This window comes from Hypomesus transpacificus, chromosome 17, assembly GCF_021917145.1.
Source record: "Hypomesus transpacificus isolate Combined female chromosome 17, fHypTra1, whole genome shotgun sequence".
NCBI lineage: Eukaryota > Metazoa > Chordata > Actinopteri > Osmeriformes > Osmeridae > Hypomesus > Hypomesus transpacificus.
In genome coordinates, this window is record NC_061076.1 from 1,518,611 (window position 1) to 1,532,967 (window position 14,357).

At 46.7% G+C, this 14,357-nt stretch overlaps 1 protein-coding gene across 1 annotated transcript in view; it reads right to left on the reverse strand.

Annotated features, from left to right (window-relative positions):
* The window catches only part of LOC124479427 (protein shisa-6), a 39,840-nt gene that overhangs the window by 1,250 nt on the left and 24,233 nt on the right, over window positions 1–14,357 (reverse strand). The window contains exon 6 of the mRNA XM_047038173.1: window positions 1,918–1,980. Coding sequence (XP_046894129.1) covers window positions 1,918–1,980 — 63 coding nt within the window. The remainder of the gene's footprint in view (window positions 1–1,917; window positions 1,981–14,357) is intronic.

Below are 14,357 nucleotides of genomic sequence, written 5' to 3' on the forward strand. Positions count from 1 at the left end.
GAGAGAGAGAGAAAAGAGAGGTGAGAGAAGAGAGGTGAGAAATGGATGGAAGGGAAAAATAGATCAAAACCCCTAAGTGGTGCATCTGCCTTGACCCTTGACCCTGATGACCACCTGGACAGAAGGCTCCTGTCATAGGACACACACCACAGTGTGTGTGTACGTGTGGTGTGTGAGTGCACGCACAATTGTGTGTGTGTGTGTGAGAGAGAGAGATAAAGAGAGATAGAGAGAGAGGGGGACATACACATGTACAGCAGGTGTATATGTGTATTACTTACCATAGTGCATGGTTCTGTGGGCTAAGTGAAAAATCCAAGCGAGAGAGAAAAATATCAATGACAAACATAGTTCATTGATCAGTAACACCAACACCCACCTTGACCCCTGACCTTGGAAAGACGATATTTTACTGATGATGTCGACATGATTTCCTCCTGTACATTCTGTTTTGTTTTTCACTTTGGCTAAAAGCATCTGCTCAAGGAATTGAATGTAAACATCATGTAATGTGTTGGCATCACTACGGGCCATGGTTTTAGCTTATGGGATTTAGCTTTGATGATAGAGTTCAGTATTATGATCATGATGTTTGAACACAACAAGTTTAAAAGGAAAGTTCAGATTATACTTGACATGACTGGTTGTATGGGCCTGGCTTAAGCACCACCATGAACAAGAATCAGATGAATATATTTAGACTCTGTGTAAAATATCCATGAATACAACTGATTTAAATAATTCAAGCGTACACCAAACGGTTTTAATTCAATTTTGTACATTACTATTTGGTTCAAAATGAAATTATTCAAATCAGTGACATGGAAATATGATGAAATCTTTGATCGGACCGTGTAAATCTGAAATGTGTTGCCATGAAAACGGTTGGAGATTTACACTCTGTGGAGCGTCTTTGTTGGACTGGCTTCTCAGCCTGAATGGGACTCTGGGAGGATAACTGACTTTTAGCTTTTGGTTGTTTATGGGTCTATCACAGGTTTCGATACCATCACAGAACCACTGCTGCAGATCAGTTATGTTCTAGATCTGTAGCCGTGCCTGAGAGACGTCTGAACGTCTCTCTCTCTCTCTCTCTCTCTCTCTCTCTCATCATTTTACTGCTATTAGGAAGTGTGGCAACCTAGGAATTCCATCCCCAAACAAATCTTAAATGTTCTAAATTTTACCAATAAAATTACATTCAGGAGGCGATTTCATTAATTTGAGCTTTTTCTACAACCCAAATGAACAGCATGTTTGTTTCATTTTCTTCCAATCTAGTTCCATTTGCAAACTAAGCTTTAATTTTTCCTTTGAAACAACAGTTTTGTCATTTTGCTTGAATGAATACAAAGTCTGAATGTTCCTCTGGATCGTCTTAAATGGAAACACAGTTCACATGCCACACACACACACACACAATTGGTAGAGGTTTCAGAATGACTTCTCATTCATCTGTAACTGCTTATTTAAAACTTGTGAAGTAAAACATTCAGATTCAAATTTGGATCAGCGTTGTCCTGTCTTTGTGAAGTGTTTGGTATAGAAAGAGACGTTCTCATAAACAACATCTGGGCTGCTGGGGAAACGTGGGTCTTGCACGTCTATCAAGTACGGTGAGCCGTGAGGGTCAAATGACAGACACCTGTGCGTAACAGCACGGTAAAATCACCTCCACACACAACAAACGGATGAGGATAGATATAGCTTAGTGGTTAGAGCAGATCAAGAGGTTGCAAATTAAAGTCCCCGCTCTGTACGTTGTTTTGAATAAAAGCTAGATGAATACAGTGCATCACAACAACAAACTTTTTAACAAAGTGCACATAACTGTTTCTGAATCACTGGCTATTATACGTACGGAGGGATATGAGGTCAGGTTTGACATGCAGCCATGCAAAGGATGGGAACTCTTACCTATTTTGGGCGTGAGGGCGGTGAGGTCTAGGTGGCTGTGTTGGTAGTCATGCTGGTGGTTGCCTAGTTGGGGAGGAAAGAGGATAGGTCACCACAGCAGATCAAAGCTTCATTGATGCCCACAAACGACCAACCTAAGCCCTCAGAGAATCTTTATCTGGTCATGTCTTGTTAGTCGCTGTGGAGATGCACAATAGATCATCCTCAGTTCATTTGACAAAATGCAAATGACGATGTATTATTTATCTTATTAGAAGGCAAACTAAACCAGCTTCCAGTCAAAATCCATTCTGTCCTGGTGTTTGTGAGACAGATTTTCTGTCGGTCATAGTGGCTTGTCAAACAGAAATGTTTCCAGGAAGGACACACGTAAACACACACATAGACACATGCACACAAGCACACATTCACGTACCCATCACTTCATATAAGAAGAAAAAGGGCTTAAAATACACCCCCCCCCCCCCCCCAAAAAAAAAGACTAAAGAAATTGTTGACTCTTGAAGGTGATTTATGTCACAGTCATAAGCTCAATGATGTGTCAGCTTTCTAATTCCACTCAGTTTTACCAGCCTGCTAAAAGATGCTCCTTTGAGACCTACAATGGACTGTGGAAAATAACTGAAAACCGCCCAATTAAACTGTCATAAAAGACAGATACAGCAGAACTACATGCCCCAGGATCCTCAGCAGTAAAATAAATCCCAGAATCCTTAGCAATCCAGAAACTATCTGCAAATCACATCACTGGAGCAAGGGGCTGTTAGCCAGAGAGACGTGGTGTCAAATTGGCAGTTAGGGAGGAAGGCAGAGAAACAGGTCGTTGCAAAGAGAGAGAGAGAGGAGGCAGAGATAAAGGCAGAGAGACAGAACGAGAGAAAGACGGAGGAAGAAAAAGAGGGAAAGACAGGGAGAGAGGATGGAGGGAATCCCACTGTGACCCAGATCCATGTTAAACACTTTACTCCCCTCAGCCAGACTGAGACCTGACACACAGATGGGAGGAGACGAGAAGGGAAGGAGGAGAGAGGGGAGGAGGCGGGTGAGTGGATGAGGGAGAGAGGTAAGGAGAGCAGGTGAGTGAGAGGAGGAGGGGAGAGGTAAGGAGAGCAGGTGAGTGAGAGGAGGAGGGGGAGAGGTAAGGAGAGCAGGTGAGTGAGAAGAGGAGGGGGATGGACTGACCTCTGGCACTGATGAGAGCTTCACACAGTGCTGCCATTAGCCTGGCTGGTGGACTGTGAAGGGCCATGAGGCCACAGTAGGAATGAACCCCTAACCTCTTCTCCCTTCCCTTCCACTCATCTCTTCTGTTCCTCTCCTTCCCTCTCTTCTTGTCCCCTCCTAGCCTTCAGTCCTCTCCTCTCCTTCCATTTCTTCTTGTCCCCTCCTAGCCTTCAGTCCTCTCCTCTCCTCTCCTTCCATCTCTTCTTGTCCCCTCCTAGCCTTCAGTCCTCTCCTCTCCTTCCATCTCTTCTTGTCCCCTCCTAGCCTTCAGTCCTCTCCTCTCCTCTCCTTCCATCTCTTCTTGTCCCCTCCTAGCCTTCAGTCCTCTCCTCTCCTTCCATCTCTTCTTGTCCTCTCCTAGCCTTCAGTCCTCTCCTTCCTCTCCTCACATCCTCTCCTCCCAGCCTAATTTTCTGTACAATAATCTATAGCACTCTAATAGCGAGTGACTAAACAGGACGAGAGAGTGAGTGAGAGAGAGAGAGAGAGAGAGAGAGAGAGAGAGAGAGAGAGAGAGAGAGAGAGAGAGAGAGAGAGAGAGAGAGAGAGAGAGAAAGAAAGAAAGAAAGAAAGAAAGAGAGACAGACAGATAGACAGATAGACAGATAGAAGAGCTTAAACTAATGCTACTCTACAAATGTATCTGTCCTACACTGGCTAATCTTCTGGGGGTCGAACCATTTTTCAATCAGCTCATCTGCCAATGCCATCCAGTTCTGACACCAAATATACTGCTGTTCTACCCGGCAACAGCACATCACTGAATGAAAGCGTGTCCCAGATTGGATAGAGACTGGTAGTCGATGTAATGTATCAGAGAATATAGTGCATTCATTACATTACATTTAGTCATTTTTCATGTCAGTCATTCATGTTTATATTCATATCAAGCAGCATAACGTTATCCAACATTTACACGTTGTACAACACTGTTCCTGACATGTTCAAAAACAGCTACAACAGAGGTTTCGATGAAACATTTGAATAAACATGAACTTAGTCCAGGTCTTTAGACACCAGTGGCATGTCCCAGCCTACCGATACCAAATCCTGCTGGTGTCGAAGAGACGTCACTCCCAGAGAGAGAAGCTGGTCTTCAAGACCTCCTCAACGAGTTGCTAACAAGGATAAGCACAGATTTATCTGATGTCTTCTTCAAGATATCAGAAGTAACATCATACAAAGCTGCCTTTATCCCTGCCCTGGCATGTGGGTCTCAGGTCTGGAGCGGTGACTCTCGGGTGAGGGGGGAGGGGGGGAGGAGGGGGGAGGGGGAGGGGTAGGAGGGGGGGAGGGGGAGGTGGGAAGACATGGAGTGAAGACAGAATCCTGGACTCGAACATTTGACAGCTGCTACTTGAGTGATTCATAAAAAGCCTTCTGGCAGACAGATTTTTTTTTTTAATCGAAGGCAAAATAAAGCGATGTGATATGTTGGCCAACGTAAAAAAAATCAAAATAACGGGACATCTTTTAATGCTTGTCTGATGTATCTAAGAAAAGTAAACACTTTCTATTTAATGTAACATTCAACATAGAGTAGATGCAAATGAATGACTCATAAAACATTGATTAAACCACTATAAATAAAGAGATTATTTAATCTTTGGCCTTCTGATCACGGTGTAAATTTTGACCAAATTAACACATGGGCAAAACTCAGTGGTAGAGCATTTCTCTGTGCAGACAAAGAGATTCCTGGTTCAAATCCAACTTTGTAAGTCATTTTCAATAAAATAATTTGTAAATTATTATTAAACCTTTCAAAGTAAATACATTTTTATTAAACCGTGCAGTTTCTATATGGTATCTGTGACCAGTGTCTTCTAACCTTTAGAGAATCCTATAGGTTGTATTTAACCATGCTAATGAAATAACTCAACTCCGAACTCATCCTCTTTACAGTAAAACGCTCAAACCATCGCTGGATAAATATGTATAGGCCTAGCATATATTATAAATATGTATAAACAAAAATCGCATTTACTATAGAGAAGATAATTACAATTAAATATCCAGCCAGCTAATCTCACAGAAAATTCCTTTAACACAATACTCTGCGACGCTAATAATATAAAAAAACGATTTTTTCTAATGCGTTTCGGTATGAATGAGATGCAATCAGACAGGCCTACTGATATCTGATTAGGTAGGGTCTATGATATCTATTAAAATAGTCAATTTTCGGAAGTTCTCATGAATGATCACTGTTTTTTCTGATCTGTGTGGGGACGTGTGGGAGAACGTTAATATGGAAGAATGATAAACAGAGTAACCAAGTAGAAATGTTAGACTTTGTAAATACGCCGCAAACTGGAAAATTACCACTGAGATCCGTTAATGACTTTGTAATTAACGTCCGCGTTGCTCCGTCGCTCGCTGACATTTGGTCTCGAGTGCGCAGAATCTTAAATGTTTGCGAAGTCACGTATATAATCCAACCGTCTATTTCTCCGTTGTCTCTGCTCAGTGTCCTAAACCCCTGTCACACACACACAACTAAGACTACCCGGTGGTGGTTTTTGCACTGTCTTTTCGTTGACCTCATGACCTCCTTTGTCCTGTATCTGTAAAGATGCTGGCTGGTAAGGCTATCACAATCTGTCTCAGTGTGAGAGTGTGTGCGTGCGTGAAATGTATCTGATGTGTGTGTGTGTGTGTGTGTGTAAGAAACTAAGAGGCTTCTTCTTTCAAGGCGGGTGATAAAGTGAAGAGGGTTGGTTTGGTGCTACCAGCCACAACTCCCCAAGGAGGAGGGGGAGAGGGAGGGAAGGGGAGGGGGAGGAGGGGAGTAAAAAGAGGAGAAGGAGAAGAGTGCGGATGGTGTGGGGCGGGGGAGGAGAATCTCTGATCTCAGCCTATTGATTGTGGATCATGTGCAGCTAGCAGCACCTGAACCTCTCTGCTGTCTAGCCCAGGGTGAGGCTTCTTCTCTGGGGTGGGCAGGCTGCCGTGGCAGCCTGGGGACATCCAGACAGGACTGAGTCATGCCCTGGCTCCACACAACTCAACTGTTTACTGTCTTACCCACCTGGGGATCATAGGTTTTAATACCAAGCTAACTCTAATCTAACCCTAACTTCAACATCTGGCATCCGTCTCTCTGGATAGGAAAGTATACGAGAATGAGAAAGACAAAAAAATAAAAATAAAGAGAGAGAGAAAAAAGAGAGAGAGAGTTGCATGTAAAATACATATTTTGTTTCCCCCCATCTTTTCCTGTCAGTTAATTCTCTGTACAGATCTCAAAGTCAAGCGTCTCCTTTCATGCGACGAAGACAGGAGTGTTCCAGAACACGATTAGAAAACTAATTGTATGAATTTAAATATGAACGTGATTGCTACTTCTGCAACAGAGCTGAGCTTGTCTGTGACCCCACACAAGCTGAAGGCTGTGTGTGTGGTGTGTGTGTGGTGTGTGTGTGGTGGGTGTGTGTGTGGTGGGTATGTGTGTGGTGTGTGTGTGTGGTGTGTGTGTGTGTGCTGATCTTGTCTTCCTCCCTACAGGGTCTCTGCTAGATGCTACTTCTGCAACAGAGCTGAGCTTGTCTGTGACCCCACACAAGCTGAAGGCTGTGTGTGTGGTATGTGTGTGGTGTGTGTGTGTGGTGTGTGTGTGGTGTGTGTGTGTGGTGTGTGTGTGGTGTGTGCGTGTGGTGTGTGTGTGTGGTGGGTGTGTGTGTGGTGTGTGTGTGTGGTGTGTGTGTGTGTGCTGATCTTGTCTTCCTCCCTACAGGGTCTCTGCTAGATGCTCAACTTGTTATCCCTTCTTCAAAATATTTAGATTCCGCCGTCTCTCATCCAAAGTCAGCTAATTAAATGATCGCTCACAACCAGCAAACATCCAGGGAAGATGATGCTAATTAAGAATATTGAAGGCTGTGCGTGTGTGTGGGAGGGGTGTATGCGTGTATACATTTGTCTCTGTGTGTATTTATGTGGACGTGTGTGTCAGTGTGTGTGTGTTGGTGTGTCTGTGTGCATGTCATTGCTAGACTGTGTGTGTAACTGTGTGTGAGAAGAAGTGTGTCTGAGCGTGTGTGTGTGTGTGCTTGGCTGTGCTGAAGAGTGTCATTCGTCTCAGAGATCTATTAAGAGGCTCATGATGGATGATGCTGTGATGCTATGATGCTGGCCTTATAGAAGAGGAAAGATGAGCTACAAAACTAGAGAATAAGGGAGAGAGAGAGACGACGTGAGAGGAAGAGAGAGGGAGAGCAAGAGGGCGAGAGAGATAGAAAAAGAGACCTGCCTGGTCATCATTGATTAGCCTGGGTCTGTCTGAGACTCTGTCCTGGTCCATAATAATGAGTGTATTTCTAAGTACCCCCAGTAAACACTGAACAAGGCTCTCTTACATGGTAATGCGCACATTCATTACAGTTGACAGTGTGACTGGGCTGATGAGATATGGCTCACACACATGCACACACATAAGCACACACACACACACACACGCACACACCCACACACACACACACCCACACACACACACCCACACACATGCACACACACTCTCTCTCACACTGAAACACACATCATTCACACATCAAGGGCCCTTCTCATCCCCATAATGGGTATAACAGGCTGAGTCTACTCTAGGAACCACATGCCGTGTGCCATCGCCGTCAGATCCCCGCATCACAAGCAGGTTTCTTCATGATACAAAACTGTTGTGTTAGAAATAGACCCTGACCGAGATTAAGAGATAAATGAGGAATATATAGAAGAGGCAGGAGATGGAGATGTGTGTGTATGTGTGATGGAAGTTCTCTCCACATGAAAAAACTCCCAAGAAGCCACAGAGTTCAGAGATGAGACAAACCCTCATGGCTGACCCTGCCACGGGCAGGCTGAAGCGACGGACAGAGTACTCTTAGAGGAACAGAATCGGACGGAGAGAATCTCCTCGTCTTTGAGGTTGTCTATTCCATAGAGAGGAGAATAGATGTTCCGTCAACCAGAGCGTTGAAACTCTAGTGGGACCTTTATTCTGAAACCTGACAGGACTTTTATTCTTTTCCTTTTGCTCTGATTCTTCACTGCCAGTTCTCCTTCTTCTCCGGCTTCTCCTCTGGCCTGGATCCACCTCCCACCTCCTCCCCCTCCTCCCCTCCCCCCTCCCCCACCTCTCAGGTCTACCTCTCCCGTCCTTCTTACCTCCTCTTTCTCTTGTCCTCTTGTCAGGGTTACCTGTGTGATCCTTTGTTCAGGTCTACCCCTCTCCTCCTCTTCAGCCCTGTGGTACTTCTCTCTTCCTGTCTGTCTCCTCTCTCCCAGATCAGACTCGCTCCTCTTTCCCTCCCTGCTCGCCCAGGAAGATGGATCGGTCTCCTCCTGTGTCTGTGTCTACTCTCCCTCCCTCCCTCCCTCCCTCCCTCCCTCCCTCCCTCCCTCCTCCCGACCTCCTCATTCAGGCCTGAACACAGTGTTTGATAGTGTTCAATATTCATCACATGCTCCGGGCTGCGTCTTGGAAGTCTCATCCAGGCAGCAGTGGATCAATATGGCCTTGTGGCCTGTATTAGGTCTCTTGCTCAGTAATGGTGTTCTTGTGTCAACTTCCCCTCCCACTCCGCCTCCCCCCCGCCTCCCCCCGCCTCCCCCCGCCTCTCTCCTACAACCTTCCTCGCCTCCTTTCCTCTTGTCCTTCTAGAGGCAGGGCAAATCGAATCCTCGAACTGTGATTTCTCCCTCGATTTCACTCTCTCTATTATATATGTTTCTCTTACAAAGAGCACAGTTTCATAATTTTGTATGATGCAACATTTATTTGGATACAGTTTACAATATTTACAACAGTTACTTTGTTTTTTGGTACGATGGAATAACCTGCTCTATCATTTACTTTCGTCCTCTCTCTCCCTTCCTTTGTGTCGTGTTATCTTTCTCCCTCTCCTCAGTCTTTTCTCCCCACTCTCTTTCTCTATCTCTTCCCGCTCTTCAATCTAAGGCAGGAGAAGAAAATACATCTTTCTCTCTTTTCTCTCTCTCTCCTCCCTCCCTTCCTCACCCTCGTTAATGCACTCCACAGAGAAGGCCATCTAAATTAGAGTCAGCCCCAGCCGAGAGCACTGACACTGTTTACCCAGCGTATGTGTTTGTAGCTAATATGTTTAGATCACAGGAGACAAGGGAAAAGAGGGGAGAGAGACTCAAATATGGATAAATATCAAGTAATCATAGACTGAGAGAGCTGAGAGTGCTGTTAACACACGGTGTTTAGGATGAAAGGACCTGATGACATGGGTGTATGGGGTGGGGATGGGGTGGGGAGGTAGTGAGGATAAGGGACGAAGTGTAATTTTCAGATTAAGATGGAGGCAAATGTAAGATTCTTTAGACTAGAGAGAGTCCAGCAGTACTAGAGTAGAACAAAGTACAGAGTAGAACAAAGTAGAACTGAGTAGAGCAGAGTAAAACTCAGAGACACAGAAACAGGTTATTTCTGCCTCTTTGGGGTTCAAACTAAAAGCAACATCCCCACTACACACACACACACACCCGTGCACATGCACACAGGCACAGGCAGACGCACGCACGCCAGGAAAACAAGGAGTGGCCATCATCACAATACGTTAGAATCTTCTAGGACGTTCCGCAAAGCACTGAAGGTTCTGTGTTGGTAATGGGTTCTGTTTCTGAACCGACCCAACTCAAACCCCCTCCACACTGACATGCTGACTCTATTAAAAATCTATTATCACCTCTGCAGATTAACCCAGCAGTAGGGGATGAGGACATTCATCAAAGTCTCTCATCACTCTGCGGATGAGGGGATGATAAGAGGGGGATGAAAAAAGGAGAGGAGTTCATCGCTTATTCAGAGAGAAGCCAATCAGAGGTTCAGGTGGAGGGCAGCCGAAAACACGGATGAGAGACAACAGCGAGGGGGGGAGAGAGAGACAGGAAATGACACAGGTCGCAGTGGGAGAGACGATTTCAAATAATGTCATGCTAATTAAATGTCCCCGTGACTCTGTGGCGGTGGCTATTAAAGCTGGCTGCTCACTGACACTCGCAGGACGACCAAACTATCAGCAGCTGAGACAGAGCAGCGTGGACACACTCAAGGGTCAGGTATCCACTCATGTCAGGATCCTCTTTCTCCACCTCCTCTTTCTACTCTCCTCCACTTTCCACCTTCTGCTTCTCCATGACCTCCTCCTGCTCTCCTCCTCCTCCTGCTCTCCTCCTCCTCCTGCTCTCCTCCTGCTCTCCTCCTCTTCCTCTGTGCCTCTCGCTCCTCTGTAATACAAAAAACACTTGACAGATTTGAAATGGAACTATTTCCATCTCGTCAGGGTCCACAATGCCTCCTTTCATCACGTAGGTTTGTCCTGCTTCTGATGGTTTTAAAGTACAGCCCCATTTTAGGAGGAAGGAAGGAAAGAAGGAAGGAAGGAAGGAAAGAAAGAAAGAAAGAAAGAAAGAAGGAAGAACACGGAGTAAGGAAAATGAAAACAGTAAGTTTAACTCCCGACATTCCCCTCAAGGGCGAGGACTGACTGGAAGAAAGGAGAAGAAGAGAGTGATCGTGTGAAGGAGACTGACTTCCTTTAGAGGGCAAAGATGTCCGTCTGCGAAGTCTTAAAATACCCCTGTAACTAGGGCAACTCAGTGTGGGAAGAGACTGAGGCTATAGCTTAACACCACTACCCAGCATGCATCTCACCGCTCCCTGGTCCACAGACACAGCACCCAGCTCAAACCTCCACGCCAAAACCACGCCTCACACAGGTCACACTACTTGCCTTGAGGGAGTGTACAGGAGGAGGTGACTATTCGTCACCATTCGTCTTGACTATTCGTCACCATTCGTCTTGACTATTCGTCACCATTCGTCTTGACTATTCGTCACCAGACCTAAAGGAGGTCCTCGTCTAAAAGCCTCAGGCAGAGTTACATTGTACAAGAAGCAGTTTCCCAACCACCTCCGCATAAACACACCGATTAAAGCTGGAGACCATAGATCACCCAGCAGAGCAGGGGCTATAATGAGGCCTTTACTCCAGGGTTGTGCTGCTGCAGCTGGGGTGGTTATGAGAGCAGGGTCCCCTGGCCTCAACGGTCATCCATTCACCTGTCCTGTTCAACCAGGAGATTACATAGGCGGAGTTGCATATTGTTCAAGTAAATTGGAGCCTTTAAGTTCTCCCAGACTGTCCACACAGCATTCTAAACTCCCTGTAATGAAGAAAGGGCCTTGAAGGAACCCACACTATAAACTGTGAAGTATTGTGGTCCGCTCACTGCGATTTGTCACCATTAGCCAATACTGGTGACTGAGACCGAGGATGGATGTGTCCCGGGGGGGGGATAAGAGAGAGAGAGGGAGGGAGGAGTGCAGAGGACAGGAGAAGAGAGGGAAGGTGAACAGGAGAGACGGGGTGAAGGTGGGGGATGGGACGAGGGGTAGGGGAGGGGTGAGGGAGAGAGGGAGGGGAGGTGTGGGGATGGAAGGAGCGAGTGGGAGGGGGGCATGAGCTGAAGAGAGAGATGAGGGAGAAAGCAGGGTGTGAGCTAACATGGCGCCTGAATTAATATACAACAGTACATAAGGATATACAGGTAAGGATAACCAGGCTGTGTATCAGATTTTTCTCCTTGTGAAAAGAGGTTACTTTCTGTCCAATCAGAGTGCGTCGTTCTCTGAATAACCAATCAAAGTCTCTGTGCAGTTGACTATTACTATAATTAGGAGTATGTGTTTTCAACAAGCAAGTAGCTCTGTGCTCACTAGGAGATTGAGAAAACAGAATTATTTTTTGAAATGTTCACTTTCTTTCCTTTTCTTTCCTTCTTCACTCTGTTTCTCTCTCTCCTGTGACTGTGCCCTCCCCTGTCTCTCTCCCAACTGCATACTCCTTTATCCCTGCTGTGTCTCTCCGTCTGTCTCTTCTGTCTCACCCCTCTCCCCCCTCTGTGCCCCCCTCTATGCCCCCCCTCTCCCTCCCCCTGTCTCACCCCTCCCTCTGTCTCACCCCTCTCCCTCCCCCTGTCTCACCCCTCTCCCTCCCCCTGTCTCACCCCTCTCCCTCCCTCTGTTTCACCCCTCTCCCTCTCTCTGTGCCCCCCTCTGTGCCCCCCTCTGTGCCCCTGTCTCACCCCTCTCCCTCCCCCTGTCTCACCCCCTTCTCCCTCCCCCTGTCTCATCCCTCTCCCTCCCCCTGTCTCACCCCTCTCCTTCCCTAGCGTCCCCCTCTCCCCCTGTGCAGGCCTTCAGACTGTGTGTCTGGGTAGTTGGCTCAGCTGTTCCAGACATACAGACCAGCTGCTGCCCACTGAGCATCTGTTTTCCCTGGCAAAGTGGATGAGAAACTCTCTCTCTCTCTTCATCTCTCTCTCTCTCTCTCTCTCTCTCTCTCTCTCTCTCTCTCTCTCTCTCTCTCTCTCTTCATGTCTCTCTCTCTCTCTCTCTCTCTCTCTCTCTCTCTCTCTCTCTCTCTCTCTCTCTCTCTCTCTCTCTCTCTTCATCTCTCTCTCTCTCTTTTCATGTCTCTCTCTCTCTCCTCTCTCCCTCTCTCTCTCCCTCTCTCTCTCTCTCTCTCTCTCTCTGTAATTCTTCCATCTAAACACCCTCTGGTGTCATTAGAGGCCAACAGCTCAAAACAAGATGCATGTCAACAGGCTGTACTGAGAACATGCCTGAGGGTACTTACTACACACACAAACACACATGCACACAAACACACACACACATGCTCAAACAAACACACGTACATATATACTCCGACACACACAGATATATACCCAAGCACACAAACACACACACAAACACACAGGGTTATTACTATGCAGATTGAAAGTTTGCTCTGGGTCCACACCAAACATATCATATTCAAATGCCCCGCCAACCCAAAGCGTGTTGCCATGGTTACCTTATAGGAAGTTCAACCGCGGCAACGTTACTGATTGTAAAAAGAGCGTAGGTTTGATTAGCTTCCAACACGTTTTTCCCATGGTCACCAGAACCCCCCCCCCCCCTCCCCCGCTCCACCCTCCTCTCCTGACCCCTGCCCCGGTCATCACAACCACAGCCACAGCAGACGAGCAAATGCCCTTCACATTCAGGCTAAATAAGAATAACGCTTTTATTTAAACCAACATACATAAGGGGATTTGACCCTGTGTCTTCTTGATCTTCAGTCAGACACTATGACTGAGCTATAACCATCCCTTCACCACCTCCCCATCTCTTCACCTCCACCTCCCCATCTCTTCACCTCCACCTCCCCATCTCTTCACCTCCCCATCTCTTCACCTCCACCTCCCCATCTCTTCACCTCCCCATCTCTTCACCTCCACCTCCCCATCTCTTCACCTCCACCTCCCCATCTCTTCACCTCCACCTCCCCATCTCTTCACCTCCACCTCCCCATCTCTTCACCTCCACCTCCCCATCTCTTCACCTCCACCTCCCCATCTCTTCACCTCCACCTCCCCATCTCTTCACCTCCCCATCTCTTCACCTCCACCTCCCCATCTCTTCACCTCCCCATCTCTTCACCTCCACCTCCCCATCTCTTCACCTCCACCTCCCCATCTCTTCACCTCCACCTCCCCATCCCTTCACCTCCCTCTCTCCCTTTTGTGTATCTCCATCCCTTTTTACTGCTATTTCACACCCATTTCTACCCCTTCAACTCTCCGTCCCCCATCCCAATCCCTTTTCCACCTCACCCCTCCATCCCTCTCCTTCTCTGCTCCAACCCTCCAAACCTCCGCAGTCTCCCTTTCTCCACCCCACCCCTCCATCTCTTTCTCACTCTTCACCCCTCCATCCCTAAGCAGCCTTAGTGGAACAGGGTCAAGTGTTGAATGTGTCAGCGTTCAATCAAAATCACATTTTCTCCAACTGATCTCATTATCCAGCTCACCAGGGCCTCACAATACTGCTAGTCAGACACACACACACACGCACACATACACACGCATGTATGTATGTTGAGATGTTGGATCATTATGTCCATTTGTTTGCTGGTGACAGCTTTGTGCATGACAAACTTTGAATACATGTACATAATCAAAATCTCTTTTTCTATCTCCCTTCTCGACACGACACACACAGTTTCTGTCACATTACTGGCTTCTCGTTGCAGACCAGGCTTCCAGAAACCAGCCCCTCAATGATGCAGGATTAGCCTAAATGTCACCCTCACACAATTAGAGACTGTCCTCTTGGCCTACAGGCAGACTCCTGGGCATGGCCAGTG